Genomic DNA, 13,744 nt, shown 5'->3' with positions numbered 1-13,744 from the left:
GCAGTAGCCAAAAGGCATCCTGACCGATGGTTGTGCTGGCAGAAGCCATTGCGGAGGGAACTTGGCACAAGCTCTTTCAGCAGGGGAGCAGATATCTCCTGTGGTGGGACTTCTGGGTGTGATCTACGTGACTACGAAGTGCCGGCTCTTTGGGGTTACGTGGGTACAGACACGCCTGGGTGGGAGAGACCAGCGAGATCCTTGTCCTCTAACGGGGTGGGACTTGAGCTGCCTGCTGGCACAGGCATTGAGAAGGTTCTCCAGGAATGTGCATACCTGTTGGTACTTGCTCTCCTTCCCCTATTCTTGGTGGTGACCGGCATGTTTCTGCTTCCTCACAGATGGAGTCTCCGGTCTCCACGCCTGCAGTGTTGCCCTTGCACCTCCTGGTCCCTGTGGTTAACAACGACATCTCGTCGCCCTGCGAGCAGATCATGGTACGCACCCGCTCGGTGGGAGTCAACACCTGTGATGTGGCCCTGGCCACCGACCCCGAGTGCCTGGGCCCCTGCGAGCCCGGGACCAGCGTGAACCTGGAGGGCATTGTCTGGCAAGAGACGGAGGACGGTAAGTGTCACCAGAGAGCTCTGTGCTCTCCTAAAATACCATTCTGGAGTTAGGGGGATGTCCCTGCTGCGTTGGTGCATCCTGAGTTTTCCTCCCACCACCTGGGTGGTCAGGACACAGAGGAGCCCTTAATCTGTCCAGTAAAGGGAGTAATGGGCCAAAACTTGCGTCAGCCCAATGTGTTGTGTCATCCCCTTGCCCATGCAGCTGGTGAAAGCCTAAGCTGCCGTTTCTCTGCCTTTCTGCAAGAGCTGACTTGTTCTGGAGGTGCCAGGGGAACGGCCGTGCCAGGCTGCACGGGAACTCGATGGAGTTGACTTCGTTTCTGCTTGGCAACCTGCAGGTCTGTCACAGAAAAAACGCTCAAACCCTGGGAGGCTGCAGAAATCTCCTGCTGGATTCAAAAACCCCAGCGGAGCTTTCAAAATCAACTCTGCGGGAGATCAGGCCCTCGTCTCTCTTGCCAAGCCAATTCAACCTTTTTTCTTTCCGCTGGAGCTGGTCTCATCTGCGCACAGCTTGGTTTGCTTTCCCAGGTCCTTTGAAGGGTTTTTGTTGCTGTTGGGGTTCTGCCAAGTAGCGCAGGGATGAATTACGTGGCTCAGTGGACCGTGGCGAGCACTGGAACCCGGCCTTCCCTCCAGCCTTGGTGGGATGCTGGAGGTTTCTGCTTTGGGAGGCTCAGGACAAGCTCCTCATACTCATGTCTGGCTTCAGCTGGGATCTGGAAGCAGAAACAGAGCCGGTGGTGGCCGGCTGATGGTTCACCTCAGCCAGGTAACCAAGGGCTGCTCTTGGACATCTGCTCCTGCTCTTCCATCGCTGCTGCGTGCAGGGAATGAAGCTTTTGGCCTTGATCCTCTGGCTGCTCCTCACTGCAACCGTCTTTGTTATCTCCAATGGAAGCTGAACTGAACCCGCGTTTCCATGAGCTGCTACTGCTGCCAGGGGGGTTCCCTTCTTACCCTGTGCTTTGGGAAGATGGAGACAGGGCCTTGTTTGCCTTCCCTCACTCCCTACTGGGAAACTGGTTTTGACCCTGCGAGTGCTGTGATAGCCCCCACTGTGGAGCTGCTGACCACCAGAACTGTTTCTGCTGGGAAAAGTGTCGTGACATGAGCTGCTTGGGAAGAGGAGTGCGCTGGGGACACTGGGATGTGCTTGCTTGGAAAGGAGACTTTCAGCTATCTCACACTTCTCTGCCCTCTCTTCTTCACTGTCTGTTCAATATGCACAAACTCATCCAGATGGAGGCAGCCGGGACCTGCAGCTCCGAGGCAGGAGGAAGCCATGGGGTTGTGCAGTCTGGCCCAAGGAGCCTCTTCGAGCTGGGCTTGCTGGTGAGCACAAGGAAACACAGAGCAGGAGCGTTCAGGAGCCCTGCTCTGCATCCCCTGGGGCTGGGGGCTCTGACGGGGAGATTTTCTTGGAGAAAACATGCAGAAGGTTTTCTGCTGAGACACCAGCGTGCTGGTGCTGCTCATTCGGTGTCTGCAAAGAGCCTGATCGCTCTGCAAGATGTGATGCCTTCAGCACAGGGAGCCTGAGACACAGCTGGGCTGAGCGCTGGGACGTGCAGCAGTGCAGAGGAGCATCAGCACCCTCCGCTTTTGGGGCCTCACGCTAAGCCCCCCACCAGTGTGCCATTCTGGTGTGATTTCTTTCAACTCAGAAGCCCCAGAACTGCAGAGTTTGCTGAAAATCCCAGCAAAGAGACCTCCGTGGGCAGTGACGAAGCTGATGAGAGCTTGGACCTTGTAGGGTTGGGGTTTTTTGGGTGGAAAGCAGGAGAAGAGGCTTGTGGTGGGCAGAGTGGCCATGCCAGGAAAGACAAATGGAGCATCTTCAAGGCAGAGAGTGAAAAAACATCCGTGTCGTCCCCAAATCCTGGCTGAGAAGCAGTGACGTGGGAGTGGTTTCTGGTTCTCCTCCCTTTGCTCCTGCTCCTCACCCCACCGCAAAGCTCTGTGGCCTTTTTGCCTGTCCGTCCGCATTACCCCTCGCTTCTGCAGCTGCTGTTTTGGAGCGTGCCTCAAGGGTGCCCTGCAATTTCCTGCAGCCTGGCTATATTTAGTTTGCAGTAACTCGATGAACTCGTGCAAAGGTCCTGCTCCGATGGCTGCTGCTTGGTTGCCACCACTGGGAGCGATGAGTTTTTACAGCCAGCCCTGCACAAGACAAATCCCACCGTGGCCTTCGGTCACTTCTGGTCTGCTGCATGTGTTGGCTCCTGTCATAGCATCTCTCGTCCTCGAGTAAAAGGTCAGGGTGAAACCATTCCTGTTTCCTGCCTGGCATCTCTCTCCTGCCTTCCCATCATTACTGGGATGCTGCAGGAGATGCTGGAGCTGGCTGTCCAAAGCTGGAGCTTGTGGACTGTACAGGTATGCAGTGAGCATTTCCCATCTCCTGAAGGATACAAGGGAGAAAGTTACACCCAGGGCATGTCTACAAAGCCAAACGAGGTTTTTTAGTGAGCACACCCATACCTGGAGACCATCCCCAGTGGGGTCTCAGCACCTTCACCGGGAGGGATCCATCTCTCCCCCTGCTCCTTGTGATGCTGCAGCCTTGCTGGACCACTCAGAAAGACCCCGGAGCAGCAGGAGCAGCGTGATGGACCCTTGCTGCTGCAGGACTGACAGATCGCAATGTGTGGATCCCACCAGGTTAATGAGAGCAGGCGGAGGAGCGGGAGAGCTTCATTGCAGGAGATCTGGCGCAGTGATTTGTTGAAAAGCTTTCTTGCCACGCTTGACTTGGTACGAGTGTCCTCTCCCATGGCGGAGAGGAGCTCGCTGGCTCAACTGCAGCAGCCACTTTCTCCCTAGGGGCGACGTCCCCAAATCCTCCGGAGCAGTTGGCACACAGAATTGCAGTGGCTCCTGCCCATGTCCTGGCTCCCCAAAGCGGGACACTGCGGGCACTTTTGGGTCTCAGCAAGCCTCTCGCCACTAGGCAGCATTGTGAGTGGTTCCCACCGAGCCTCTCAGGAGACGGGCATCTCTTCTTGGCAGCATGATGCCTCCTTGAGAACTGGATTTGTGTTGGACGTGCCACAGTAACTGCTCCAATGTGGGCCTCTTTGCAAGCTGCTCTTCCCCTGACTGTGTGTTAATGGCGTGTGGCACCGAGATAAGGGGCTGTGCGTTGCTCTGCGTGTGCCAGCAAAAGCATATTTGGGCTTGAGCTTGGGTGGTTGCAGAATGTCCTTTCCTGTGGGGCTGGGTAGAGGAAGGTAACTTGGTTCCTCAAGCAGAGCTCTCTTTTTGTAGAAAATGGCTTTTGGGTTGGTCATGGGGCTGTGAAATCAGGGAGAAAGGCTCCTAAAGCCAAAGTCTGACCACGCTGGAGAGACCTCGGAAAGAGGAGCTGGAGCTGACCCATCCGAGGTGGGAGCATGAAGCTCCAAGGAGCCCCATGTTGTCCCTCCTGCCTTAAACACTGGCTTCATCCTATCCCCCAGCTAAAACACCTGCTGCGAGACCCTGATCGCTGCCAAAGGCACCATGCCTGGTGTGGAGCTCGTGGTCTGTCTGCTCCACCCCTCTCCAGGTTGGTGCTGGGGTGAGGTCTGGTCTTGCTGGCGGCAGGCAGCGGTCGTATGCGTCCTCCTGTAGCCACGCTGGTGACACCATCCCCTTGCTGAGCCTGTCTTGCGTGGGGAATGTGTTTTACTGAAACGCCTTTGGAGGGAGCAGCTGTCTCGACAGCTCCTCTAATTCTGTTAGGTGTGGTTTCGATCTGCAGGAACTATTAACTGATCTAATTATACCGGAAAGCATCACTCTGTCTGCTGCCTCGTTAGCTGCTGAGTCTCCTCTGTCCCCCTCAGCAGAGCCAGTGTCACCTGGCTCGGAGCACGTCACCTCCTCTTATGCGCTCACAGCGAGCGAACTGGGTCTCAGCACCACGCTGGTGCCACTTGCAACCCAAATGAGCCGACGTCTGACACGCAAACCCTTCGAGCTACGATGAATGTGGCACGGTGGGTGTCTGGATTGCGCTTTTGCAAACATCTCATGAGGGTACCATGGAGCGTGAGCATCCTCGGGGTCTGCGGGCGCCAGCGTGGACACGTCCTCACTTGGAGCAGGAAAGCAATGCAGTAGATTGGGAGAGGATGAGGAAGGGTGAGGACAAAGACTGGGAGGTTTTACCATAACTGTGAGGAGGTCTGACCCCGAATTTGATGGCTTTTCATGCTGAACTGGCTGCCTTGCCATTGCCTGTAATTGCGATTGCCGTTGGAAGTCGCAATTGGAGTCACAATTGTGGATGGAGGGGGATTCTCTGGGACACTGGTGTAGGGAAGTCTGTGTTTCAGGGAAACGTGGTCCTGGTCTTGGTGGAGAAGCTTAATTCCCCTTATGTGGCTTTTATCTTTGGGATATGAACCCCTTGCCATCACTAGTGCAGGCAAGGAGTCAGTGGAGAGAATCTGCGCAAAGCAGGAAAATACCCCAAAGTGACCCAATCCCTTCCCATTTGAGGAGCTGGCTTAACTTTTCAGTAAGTCAAGCTGGAAAGGGGGAAGGTGAGGCTTAACCACAAGGGCAGGCTTATCACTGCTGTCCACATCACCGCATTTAAATCACTGCTGGCAACTCTGGTTGCTCTTTTCTTCCAGGGATGTTTTAAAGGGGGGATGTGCCAAGGTTGCACTGCCTATGGGTGGGCTGTGGGGCTTCAAAGGGGGTACAGCATTCCCTACGTCCACGCTCTGGTATTCGTAGCTGTGCGTAACAAAGCTAGGAATGGGAGGTGAGTTTTTAATGCTGATGCAGCAAGGGCAAGAAGCGGGAATATGGGTTTCTTGTTTGCTTTAATGGCATTTCCCAAAGTAACGGACGGTTGTAAATCCTCTCCAAGGTTGCTGAGCAAACGCGCAGGCTCAGCGCGCTGCTCCAAAACCTCCTAAAGCCGTGACAGCGTGGCTGTGACTGCTCTCATCTTCCCATCAGTAATCCAGCAGCTTGCTCTGCATGGGAGCATCATCTAGCACCACTGGGTGACGGGGCATCTTGTCGCCAGCACCGCAAGGGTTGCTGGTGTTTTGGGCTGCTGCCTTGCACCCTCCTCCCATTTCGCTGATGGATGGCGAGGCTGCAAACCCCCCAGGCGCAGCGGCTGCTTGCGTGTCAGCATAGAGAAGCGGAGCTTTATTATTCATCATTCCCCAGTGCTCCCCCAGCACCACCGCTTCGTGTCTAATATCTGCTGGTGTGACAGCGCGGGGAGCCGGAGGAGAGCTAATGCTCCGCTTATCGCTCTCAAAGCATCTGTCGGCTTTGTACGGAGGCGGTTTTATCGCCAGGTGAGCAATATTCTTCTCCAGACAGGACCATCGCTCGCATCTGTCTCCTGAAGGCGCGTCTGTAGCTGCCCCAGGTGGTACCAGCTGGGGCTCCTCCTTGAGCTGCCGAGCCCTGGATTACAGCCCTGGGAGCTAAATTGGTTCTGATTCCTCTGCTTCCCTTCTCCCAGAGCGTGAGGATGGAGGTCTAGGTTGCTCGCAGAGGGCTTGGTGCTGTTGCTGTGCTCTGCCCCCCATTCCTGAAGGACTGCACCTTGTGGAAGGGACCCACGCTGGAGCAGTTCATGAACTGCAGGCCATGGGAAGGACCCACACTGGAAGAGGACTGTGTCCTGTGGGTGGGACCCCACGCTGGAGCAGGGGAAGAGTGCAAGGAGGAAAGAGCGGCAGAGGCAGCATGTGATGAACTGACCATAACGTCCTCAAAATCCTGGAGGCGTCTTCTGGATGGGCTTCATGCCATGGAGAAGGAGCTGTGGTCCCCAGTCTCAACAGGGGCTGGCCAGTGCGTTCACAGTGGGACGGGCCATGCTCTGGCAGGGTGATGCCAGGACCTCACTCATAGTCTCGTCGTTGCTGTGACCAAAAGTGGACACTTGATGTGGCGTTTGGGCAGGAGCGTGGCAGCGGGTGTTGTTTGTGTTCAGCACGTCCTGGTGAACTAAGTGCCCTTCCCATGGAATCAGCACCAAGTGATGCGTGTGACTGCCCACAGTCACTTTGGTCACCAGGACCCACAAACACACCCTTACTGACCCCTTTTCCCTTGGTATGACCCAAGCTGAAGGTTCTCCTGCTGCTTTTTCCATGTTCCAGCGTCCAGGGCCCCTCTTGTAGCCCTCCTGCCCCTTGGAAAGCAAGGCATTAGATGGCCAGTGACAGTGATCCACCAGCCGAGCATCCATCCCTGCATGGTTTAAGGAAATGATCCTATGGAATGGTGGTTTAATGGGATGGTCCCTCTGACCCTACCAGGGAGACTGTGTTGGGTTTGTGTGGCAAAGTTTTGGTAGGAGGGCGCCACAGAAGTGGCTTCTGTGAGAAGATGCCAGAAGCTGCTCCCATGTCGGACAGAGCCAGTGCATGCCAGCTCAAGGACAGACCCACCGCTGCCCAAAGCTCAGCCCATCAGCAATGGTGGTAGCACCTCTGCGATAATGTATTTAAGAAGGGGAAAACATGCTGTGCAGCAGCTGGGAGAGAGGAGTGAGAAGATGTGAGAGAAACAGCCCTGGAGCTGCCAAGGTCAGTGGAAAAGGAAGTGTAGAAGGTGTTCCAGACGCTGGAGCAGAGATTCCCCTACAGCCTGTGATGAAGCCCATGGTGAGGCAGGCTGTCCCCCACAGCCCATGGAGGTCCATGGTGAGGCAGGCTGTCCCCCACAGCCCATGGAGGTCCACAGTGAAGCAGAGATCCACCTGTGGCCCATGGAGGACCCCACACCGGAGCAGGTGGATGCCTGAAGGAGGCTGTGATGCCGTGAGAAGCCTGCGCTGGAGCAGGCTCCTGGCAGGAGCTGTGGATTGGATCCATGCAGAGAGGAGCCCATGCTGGAGCGGGTTTGCTCTCAGGACTTGTGACCTGTGGGGGACCCACTCAGGAGCAGTCCATTCCTGAAGGACTGCACCCTGAGGAAGGGACCCGCGCTGGAGCAGTTCATGAACTGCAGGCCGGGGGAAGGACCCACACTGGTGGAGGACTCTGTCCTGTGGGTGGGACCCCTCGCTGGAGCAGGGGAAGAGTGCAAGGAGGAAAGAGCGGCAGAGGCAACGTGTGATGAACTGGCCAAGACTCCCAGTCACTGTCCCGCTCGTGGGGAGGAGGTAGAAGAGCTAGGAGTGAAGTTGAGCCCGGGAAGGAGGGAGCAGTGTGGAGGAGGAGGTGTTTTCAGATTTGAGGGTTTTTTTCCTAATTATCCTGCTCTGATTTGATTGGCAATAAATTAAAGTAACTTCCCCGGTCGGGTCTGTTTTGCCCATGATGGTAACTGTTGAGTGAGGTGGTCCTTGTGCTGGCCATCCCCAGCACCGTGGTGTCCTCTGCTCTCTGGAAGCAGCAGCAGAGCTGGTGCATGGTGGCCATGCAAGATCTTTTGGTGTTGTGTCCTAAAGCCTGGGCACTATGGGTCAGGCCAGGCTCCCTGCACGTGAGCAAATGTGGGACATTTATGGCAAAGCTGGGACATCCCAAAGGTGATGCAGCTGAAGGAGGAATTAATGGAAGAAGGACCTTGAATGTCTCCAGGTAGTGGAAGCTTGGTGGTGCCCCAGAGCAGGATCAGTGCAGGATAGATCCCGGCTCCTCCTGGTCCAGATGGGATGTGGGGCTACACTGACCCTGGATCTGAGCTGATCTGGGGATCTGCAGGCAAACTGCCTCTCCTTGGGGTGGGAAATGTCCCCGGCTGTTGTCCCTTTCCCTTGTGGAGATCTCATGCACCGCGACATGGGTAGAAAACCAGCAGAGCTCTCAGAGCTGTCCTCTCCAACTGCAGAGGTAACATCTCCTTGGTCCCCAGGATGCTTGAGGACCTGGCCTTGCTACAGACAGCTCAGTAGTATCTCGGCTGAGTGATGTTGAGCTGTGCAATGAACCGTGAGAGCTCCCTGGTCTCTCAGTAGGGTGTGGAGATGTTCATGGTTGGGCTTCATCTTTGCAAAGGGGGGAAGTGTGACCCAGGTCCCACCCAAGCGCCCTGCGGGCGATGCGATGGCTCCTGGTGCTCACAGCCCCAATCCACAAGCAGATGCCATCACCTACGTTTTAACATGGAAGAGCTGCACCCCAGCAGGGATTATCCATCAGAAAGGCTTAGTCTGGTCTAATTTAGGGCTGCGCTGGGATGGAGGACTTCATGCAGCCTTGTCCTTGTCCATCCCACTTCCCCACCAGCTGGGTGCACCCACCTGGAGACCATGAGGTGGTGCTTTTGTGCATTCCCCAGCTCCCTTCATCTCTTAATCCTGTAAAATTGGATAATCTCGTACACTGTCTTCCTAGACAGCAACCTGGCACCGTCAACCTGACGTTGATTTTCCGTGACGGGGTGCGACTCTGTAGCGATGTTAACGCTTGATGGCCGAGGTGCTGAGCAGTTTGCACCCAGGTTTGGGTGGTATCGATTGCTTAAGAGCATCCGAGGTGTCACCTTCCCGTGAAACCAGGTGGGGCTGGAGTTATCTGAGTGGGATTCCTCCTCTGCAAGAGCATCTCCAGCCCTGGGGATGTGAGGTCATTGCCTCCTCGCTGCCCACCCTTGCCCTGTGTGCGCCTGGTCATCATCCTGCTGCGGGAGGGGGACACGGAGGGCAAAAAAAGCTGCTTAGGATCTATCCCTGGGGTTTAAATTGTCCTGGGTTATTGTTGGAGGATTAGGAGGGGATTTGGGATGATTGGTTGCAGCGGGTTAAATATAGGCTGGTGCATGATGGAGGGATGATGCTCCAACGGGGAAGGGAGGGAGGGACGGCTGCGTGCCGGCTCGCTTCGCCCCTTCGTCTTTCATCTCTCTCTTGTGATCGTGGCGGCAGGGGAAGAAAAGAAAAAAATGCCAGCACATCCTTTCTAATATCGCACGTCAGCACCAGGATGCGCAAAAGCCTCCAGTGGCCTGTAGTGCAATCGACTTCCAGCAGGACCTGGCCTTTGCCGGCTTCAAAGAGGGGTTGAACCCGCGCTGGCTGTGTGGTGGGAAGGGCAGGGGGAGCCGCTCCTCCGAGCCCTGTGGCTGGGAGGGATGAGCTGGTCCTTGGGATGGGGTCTGGGTTGGAGCTTCTGGTGCCTTGGCAGCACTTGGTCCTTCTCAGGCTCCTGGGAGCGTCTCGTGGTTGGTCCACGGAGGTGTCCTAGGGACGTGGGGTTTGGGCTGGGATGTGAGATGTGGCAGCAGCTTCCCTAGGTTTTAAGGAAAGTGAGCACAGGCGCCTGCCTGCCAAAAAAAGCCACGTTAAGGAGGCAGGAGGGGTGAACGCCTGTGGTCAGCATTCATCTTTCTCCCTGCATGGGACTGCGGGCTCCTTCAGTTGTTTTTCCACTCATTTCTACCTCACATTGTCTCCAGCATCGCATCCCAGCCACGTTTATGTTAAGGCGAATCCCCAGCACCTTCCTTGGAAGGAAGGACCTGGCCTCTCCTGCTCACTGGGGTGGGCCGGCCGTAGGTCTTGGCCGTGTCCTGGAGCCGTGTCTTCCCACAGCCTGCTCCCCCTGGAGCACCCAGCGTTTTCCAGCAGCAGAAGGGGAAAGAGAAGATCTGCATTTCAGTTCAGGAGACCCACGTGTCGGACCTCGGCTCCGTATATCATCCTCCCGAAGCCTGCAGCTGGCTGCTGGCATGGCACAGCGGGGGCTACGGGCTGAGATTTATACGTGTGCTTCAGGTGCAGCTGCTCCAGGCTCCCTCAGCGCCATCCATCTCCCAGGGCTGCGCCCCTGTAGATCTCGCCGCGCTCATCAACCCTCACAAACGAGTTTCCAGAGTTTTACCTCGCTCAGATAAATGTTCTCAGCGCAACCGGCTCCGCTCCCAGTCAGATTAGTTCTGGCGGCGAGGAAACACCCACAGAGCTGAATGATGCTGTGAAAGATCCCCCCGCCTCCAAGAAGCGATGCTGAGGGTCTGCGTCCTCGGCACGGCTGTGAGCCAGGCTTGCTTCTCTTGTTGACCTGGCGTGAAGGAACTGAAACCACCAGGTTTTCCCAATGCCCGATGCCTTTGCTCCATGACAGGAGGTGGTGTGGCCCCGTGGATGATTCTCCAGGCAGAGATTTGGGGCTGATGGGTATCCTGGGCGGGGTGTGGGAGCAAAGTGATGCAGGGGAATGAAGGTTGTTCCCCCAGGGTTGGGTTTTCCTGCTGGGGTGGTCGCCTGCATGGGGATGCTGAACTCAGCTTGCCATCTAGTGGCAATGACAGCCTTTTCCAGAGCACCATGGGGTTCACAGTGCTATACAGGGAGGTCACAGCCCTGCTGGGGATCTGCAGCTCCGCCTTGGGGTCCACAGTTCTGCTGGGGGCTGCCTGCAATTCCCCCGGGGGGTTCCCAGCCCTCGCACCCCAGAGATTGCCATCCCTACCCTATCTGAGCACATGTGGAGCTGATGTGGATCTTCACATCTCCCAGATCCTGCAGCCCGTTGGGAGTTGCTGGTTTTAGCATCCCCATGAAGACAGGGAATCACGTCGAGCAGCTCAAGGAGGAGAGGTTGGGTGGCTGCTGGCCAGAGCCGTGCCAAGAGAGGGGATGAGGAGGCATCTCCAGCTCTCATCTTGGTGCCCCTCCAGCCCAGAGCCTGGGGTCTCATCTCTCCCAAGAGCCCGAGACCCCTTGTCTGCCTTAGAGTCATAGAATCACAGAATGATTTTGATTGGGAAAGACCTTTAAGATCATCGAGTCCAACCATCGAACCAGCCCTAAGTCCACCACTAGACCATGTCCCTAAGCACAACATAAGCCTTCCTCCAGCCCAGAGCTGAGCTTTTGGCACTGGTGAGGCTGCACCTCGAGTGCTGTGTTCAGTTCTGGGCCCCTCACTATCAGAAGGATGTTGAGATTCTGGAGCGTGTTCAGAGAAGAGCCACAAGGATGGGGAGGGCTCTGGAGAACAAGCCTGATGAGGAGCGGCTGAGGGAACTGGGCTTGTTTAGCCTGGAGAAGAGAAGGCTGAGGGGAGACCTCATCACCCCCTCCAACTGCCTCAAGGGAGGTTGTGGAGAGGTGGGTGCTGGTCTCTTCTCCCAGGTGATGGGGGATAGAACAAGGGGAAACGGCACCAAGCTGTGCCAAGGGAGGTTCAGGTCAGAGAGAAGGAGGAAGTTCTTTCCTGAGAGGGTTGTCAGAAGCTGGAACAGGCTGCCCAGGGAGGTGGTGGAGTCACCATCCCTGGATGTGTTTAAAGAGCGGGTAGATGAGGTACTTAAGGATATGGTTTAGTGGGTAGACAGGAACGGTTGGACATGATGATCTCGGAGTTCTTTTCCACCCGAGCGATTCTGTGATTCTGTGATTTTTCCTCCTGCCTATCTTGAGGGGTAGATCCCCCTGTGTCCCGATGCCCGGTGCCAGGCGAGACACCATGAGGTCGTACCTGGCCCTGCCTGACTCTTCGCTCGCCTTTCAGGTATGCTGGTGGTCAACGTCACCTGGAGGAACAAGACGTACGTGGGGACGCTGCTGGACTGCACGCAGCACGACTGGGCGCCTCCCCGGTAAGCGAGCAGTGGGGTCCGGCAGCGCCGTCTCAGCCCCCTTCACTCAGGCACAGAGGGCAAACCCAGCCACGTACGGCCCCTGCGGCACCCGCTGCACTCTGCTCTGTGCCCATGGGCTGCTGCTGGGGCCACAGTCTCCTCCTTGCCCAGCTGAACTGCTCCTGTGGCTCTATGCCACCCATGGTCATGGGCTCCCTCGTCCAGGAGACTGGAGATGGTCGAGCATTTGCCGATGGGCCTCTCATGCCGATTCCTCTTTCCTGGAGTGGTGGGGGAGGCAAGGCTGTGGGTTTGACAGCGAGGGGAGGAAGGGGGTCCCCACGGTGCAGCGTGGACGGTGTGATGGCTGTGCACAGCCGTCTCTCCATTAAAACCTCCCTGTCCCTTGCCCGGCAGGTTCTGCGACTCTCCCACCAGCGACCTGGAGATGCGCAACGGCCGGGGCAGGGGCAAACGCATGCGTCCCAACAGCAACACACCCGTCAACGAGGCGGCCGCTGCCTCAGACAGCAAAGGGACCAGCAACAGCAGCAAGACCCGGGCGGGAGCCAACAGCAAAGGGCGCCGGGGGAGCCAGAACTCCTCGGACCACCGCACGCCGTCCGGCGGCACAGCCGAGGATGTGAAGGCCAGTCCCTCCTCTGTCACCAAGCGGAAGAGCAAACCCCTCTCCGACATGGAGCTGAACTCCAGCTCAGAGGACTCCAAGGGCAGCAAACGCATCCGCACAAACTCAATGGGCTCGGCAGCTGTGCCGCCTGCCACGGTCAAGGTGGAGCCAGCCGTCCTCGACCGAAACTGCCCCTCTCCCATCCTCATCGACTGTCCCCACCCAAACTGTAACAAGAAGTACAAGCACATCAACGGGCTGAAGTACCACCAGGCCCACGCGCACACGGATGACGACAGCAAGCTGGAGGCAGACGTGGACAGCGAGTACGGCGAGGAGCCCTCCCTGCACGCGGACATCGGGAGCTGCAACGGCGCTGCCGTCTCTCAGAAGGGCTCGCTCTCGCCGGCTCGCTCGGCCACCCCCAAGGTGCGCTTGATGGAACCCCACAGTCCCTCCCCGTCCAGCAAGTTCAGCGCCAAGGTCCCCTGCAAGAAGAAGCTGGGTGGGGAAGGGGACACCGACCCGGGTGCCCTGTCCAACGATGGCTCTGAGGATGGTCCCTTGGTGGCTGATGAGACGAGTAACGATGGCTTTGACTCGCTGGAGAAGCGGTGTGTTGATAAGGATAAGTCAAAGAAGGTGCCTGGTGCTAAACCAGAGAAGATGCCTTCCAAAAGCTTGAAGTCCACCAGACCCATCGCACCAGCCATCCCCCCACAGCCGATCTACACCTTCCAGACGGCCACCCTCACCACAGCCACCCCTGGTTCCTCCACGGGCCTTGCCACCACCGTGGTCCAGACCATGCCCAACAGCCCTCAGCTCAAACCCATCCAGCCCAAGCCCACGGTGATGGGAGAGCCCTTCGCAGTCAACCCTGCCCTCACCCCCTCCAAGGAGAAGAAGAAGAAGGACAAGAAGAAGAAGGAGCCCAAGGAGGTAGAAAACCCTTTGACTCCTGGCAAAGCCTGCAGAGCGGAGGAAGGCAAGAGCCCTTTCCGGGGGGAATCCAGTGACCTGGGGACAAAAGGCGAGG

General features: G+C 57.0%; 1 protein-coding gene across 1 annotated transcript in view; it reads left to right on the top strand.

Moving 5' to 3' along the window:
• The first annotated feature begins 341 nt into the window (after positions 1–341).
• The window catches only part of LOC104539332 (zinc finger protein 609-like), a 16,495-nt gene continuing 3,092 nt past the window's right edge, over positions 342–13,744 (top strand). The window contains 3 exon segments of the mRNA XM_010182828.1: positions 342–567; positions 12,005–12,092; positions 12,492–13,744. The exon segment at positions 12,492–13,744 is cut by the window's right edge and continues 11 nt beyond it. Coding sequence (XP_010181130.1) covers positions 342–567; positions 12,005–12,092; positions 12,492–13,744 — 1,567 coding nt within the window.

The sequence above is a fragment of the Mesitornis unicolor genome, unplaced genomic scaffold (assembly GCF_000695765.1).
Source record: "Mesitornis unicolor isolate BGI_N332 unplaced genomic scaffold, ASM69576v1 scaffold15834, whole genome shotgun sequence".
NCBI classification, from domain to species: Eukaryota; Metazoa; Chordata; class Aves; order Mesitornithiformes; family Mesitornithidae; genus Mesitornis; species Mesitornis unicolor.
Note: the sequence above shows the minus strand (reverse complement) of the source record. Positions and strands in the feature narration are given on the sequence as shown.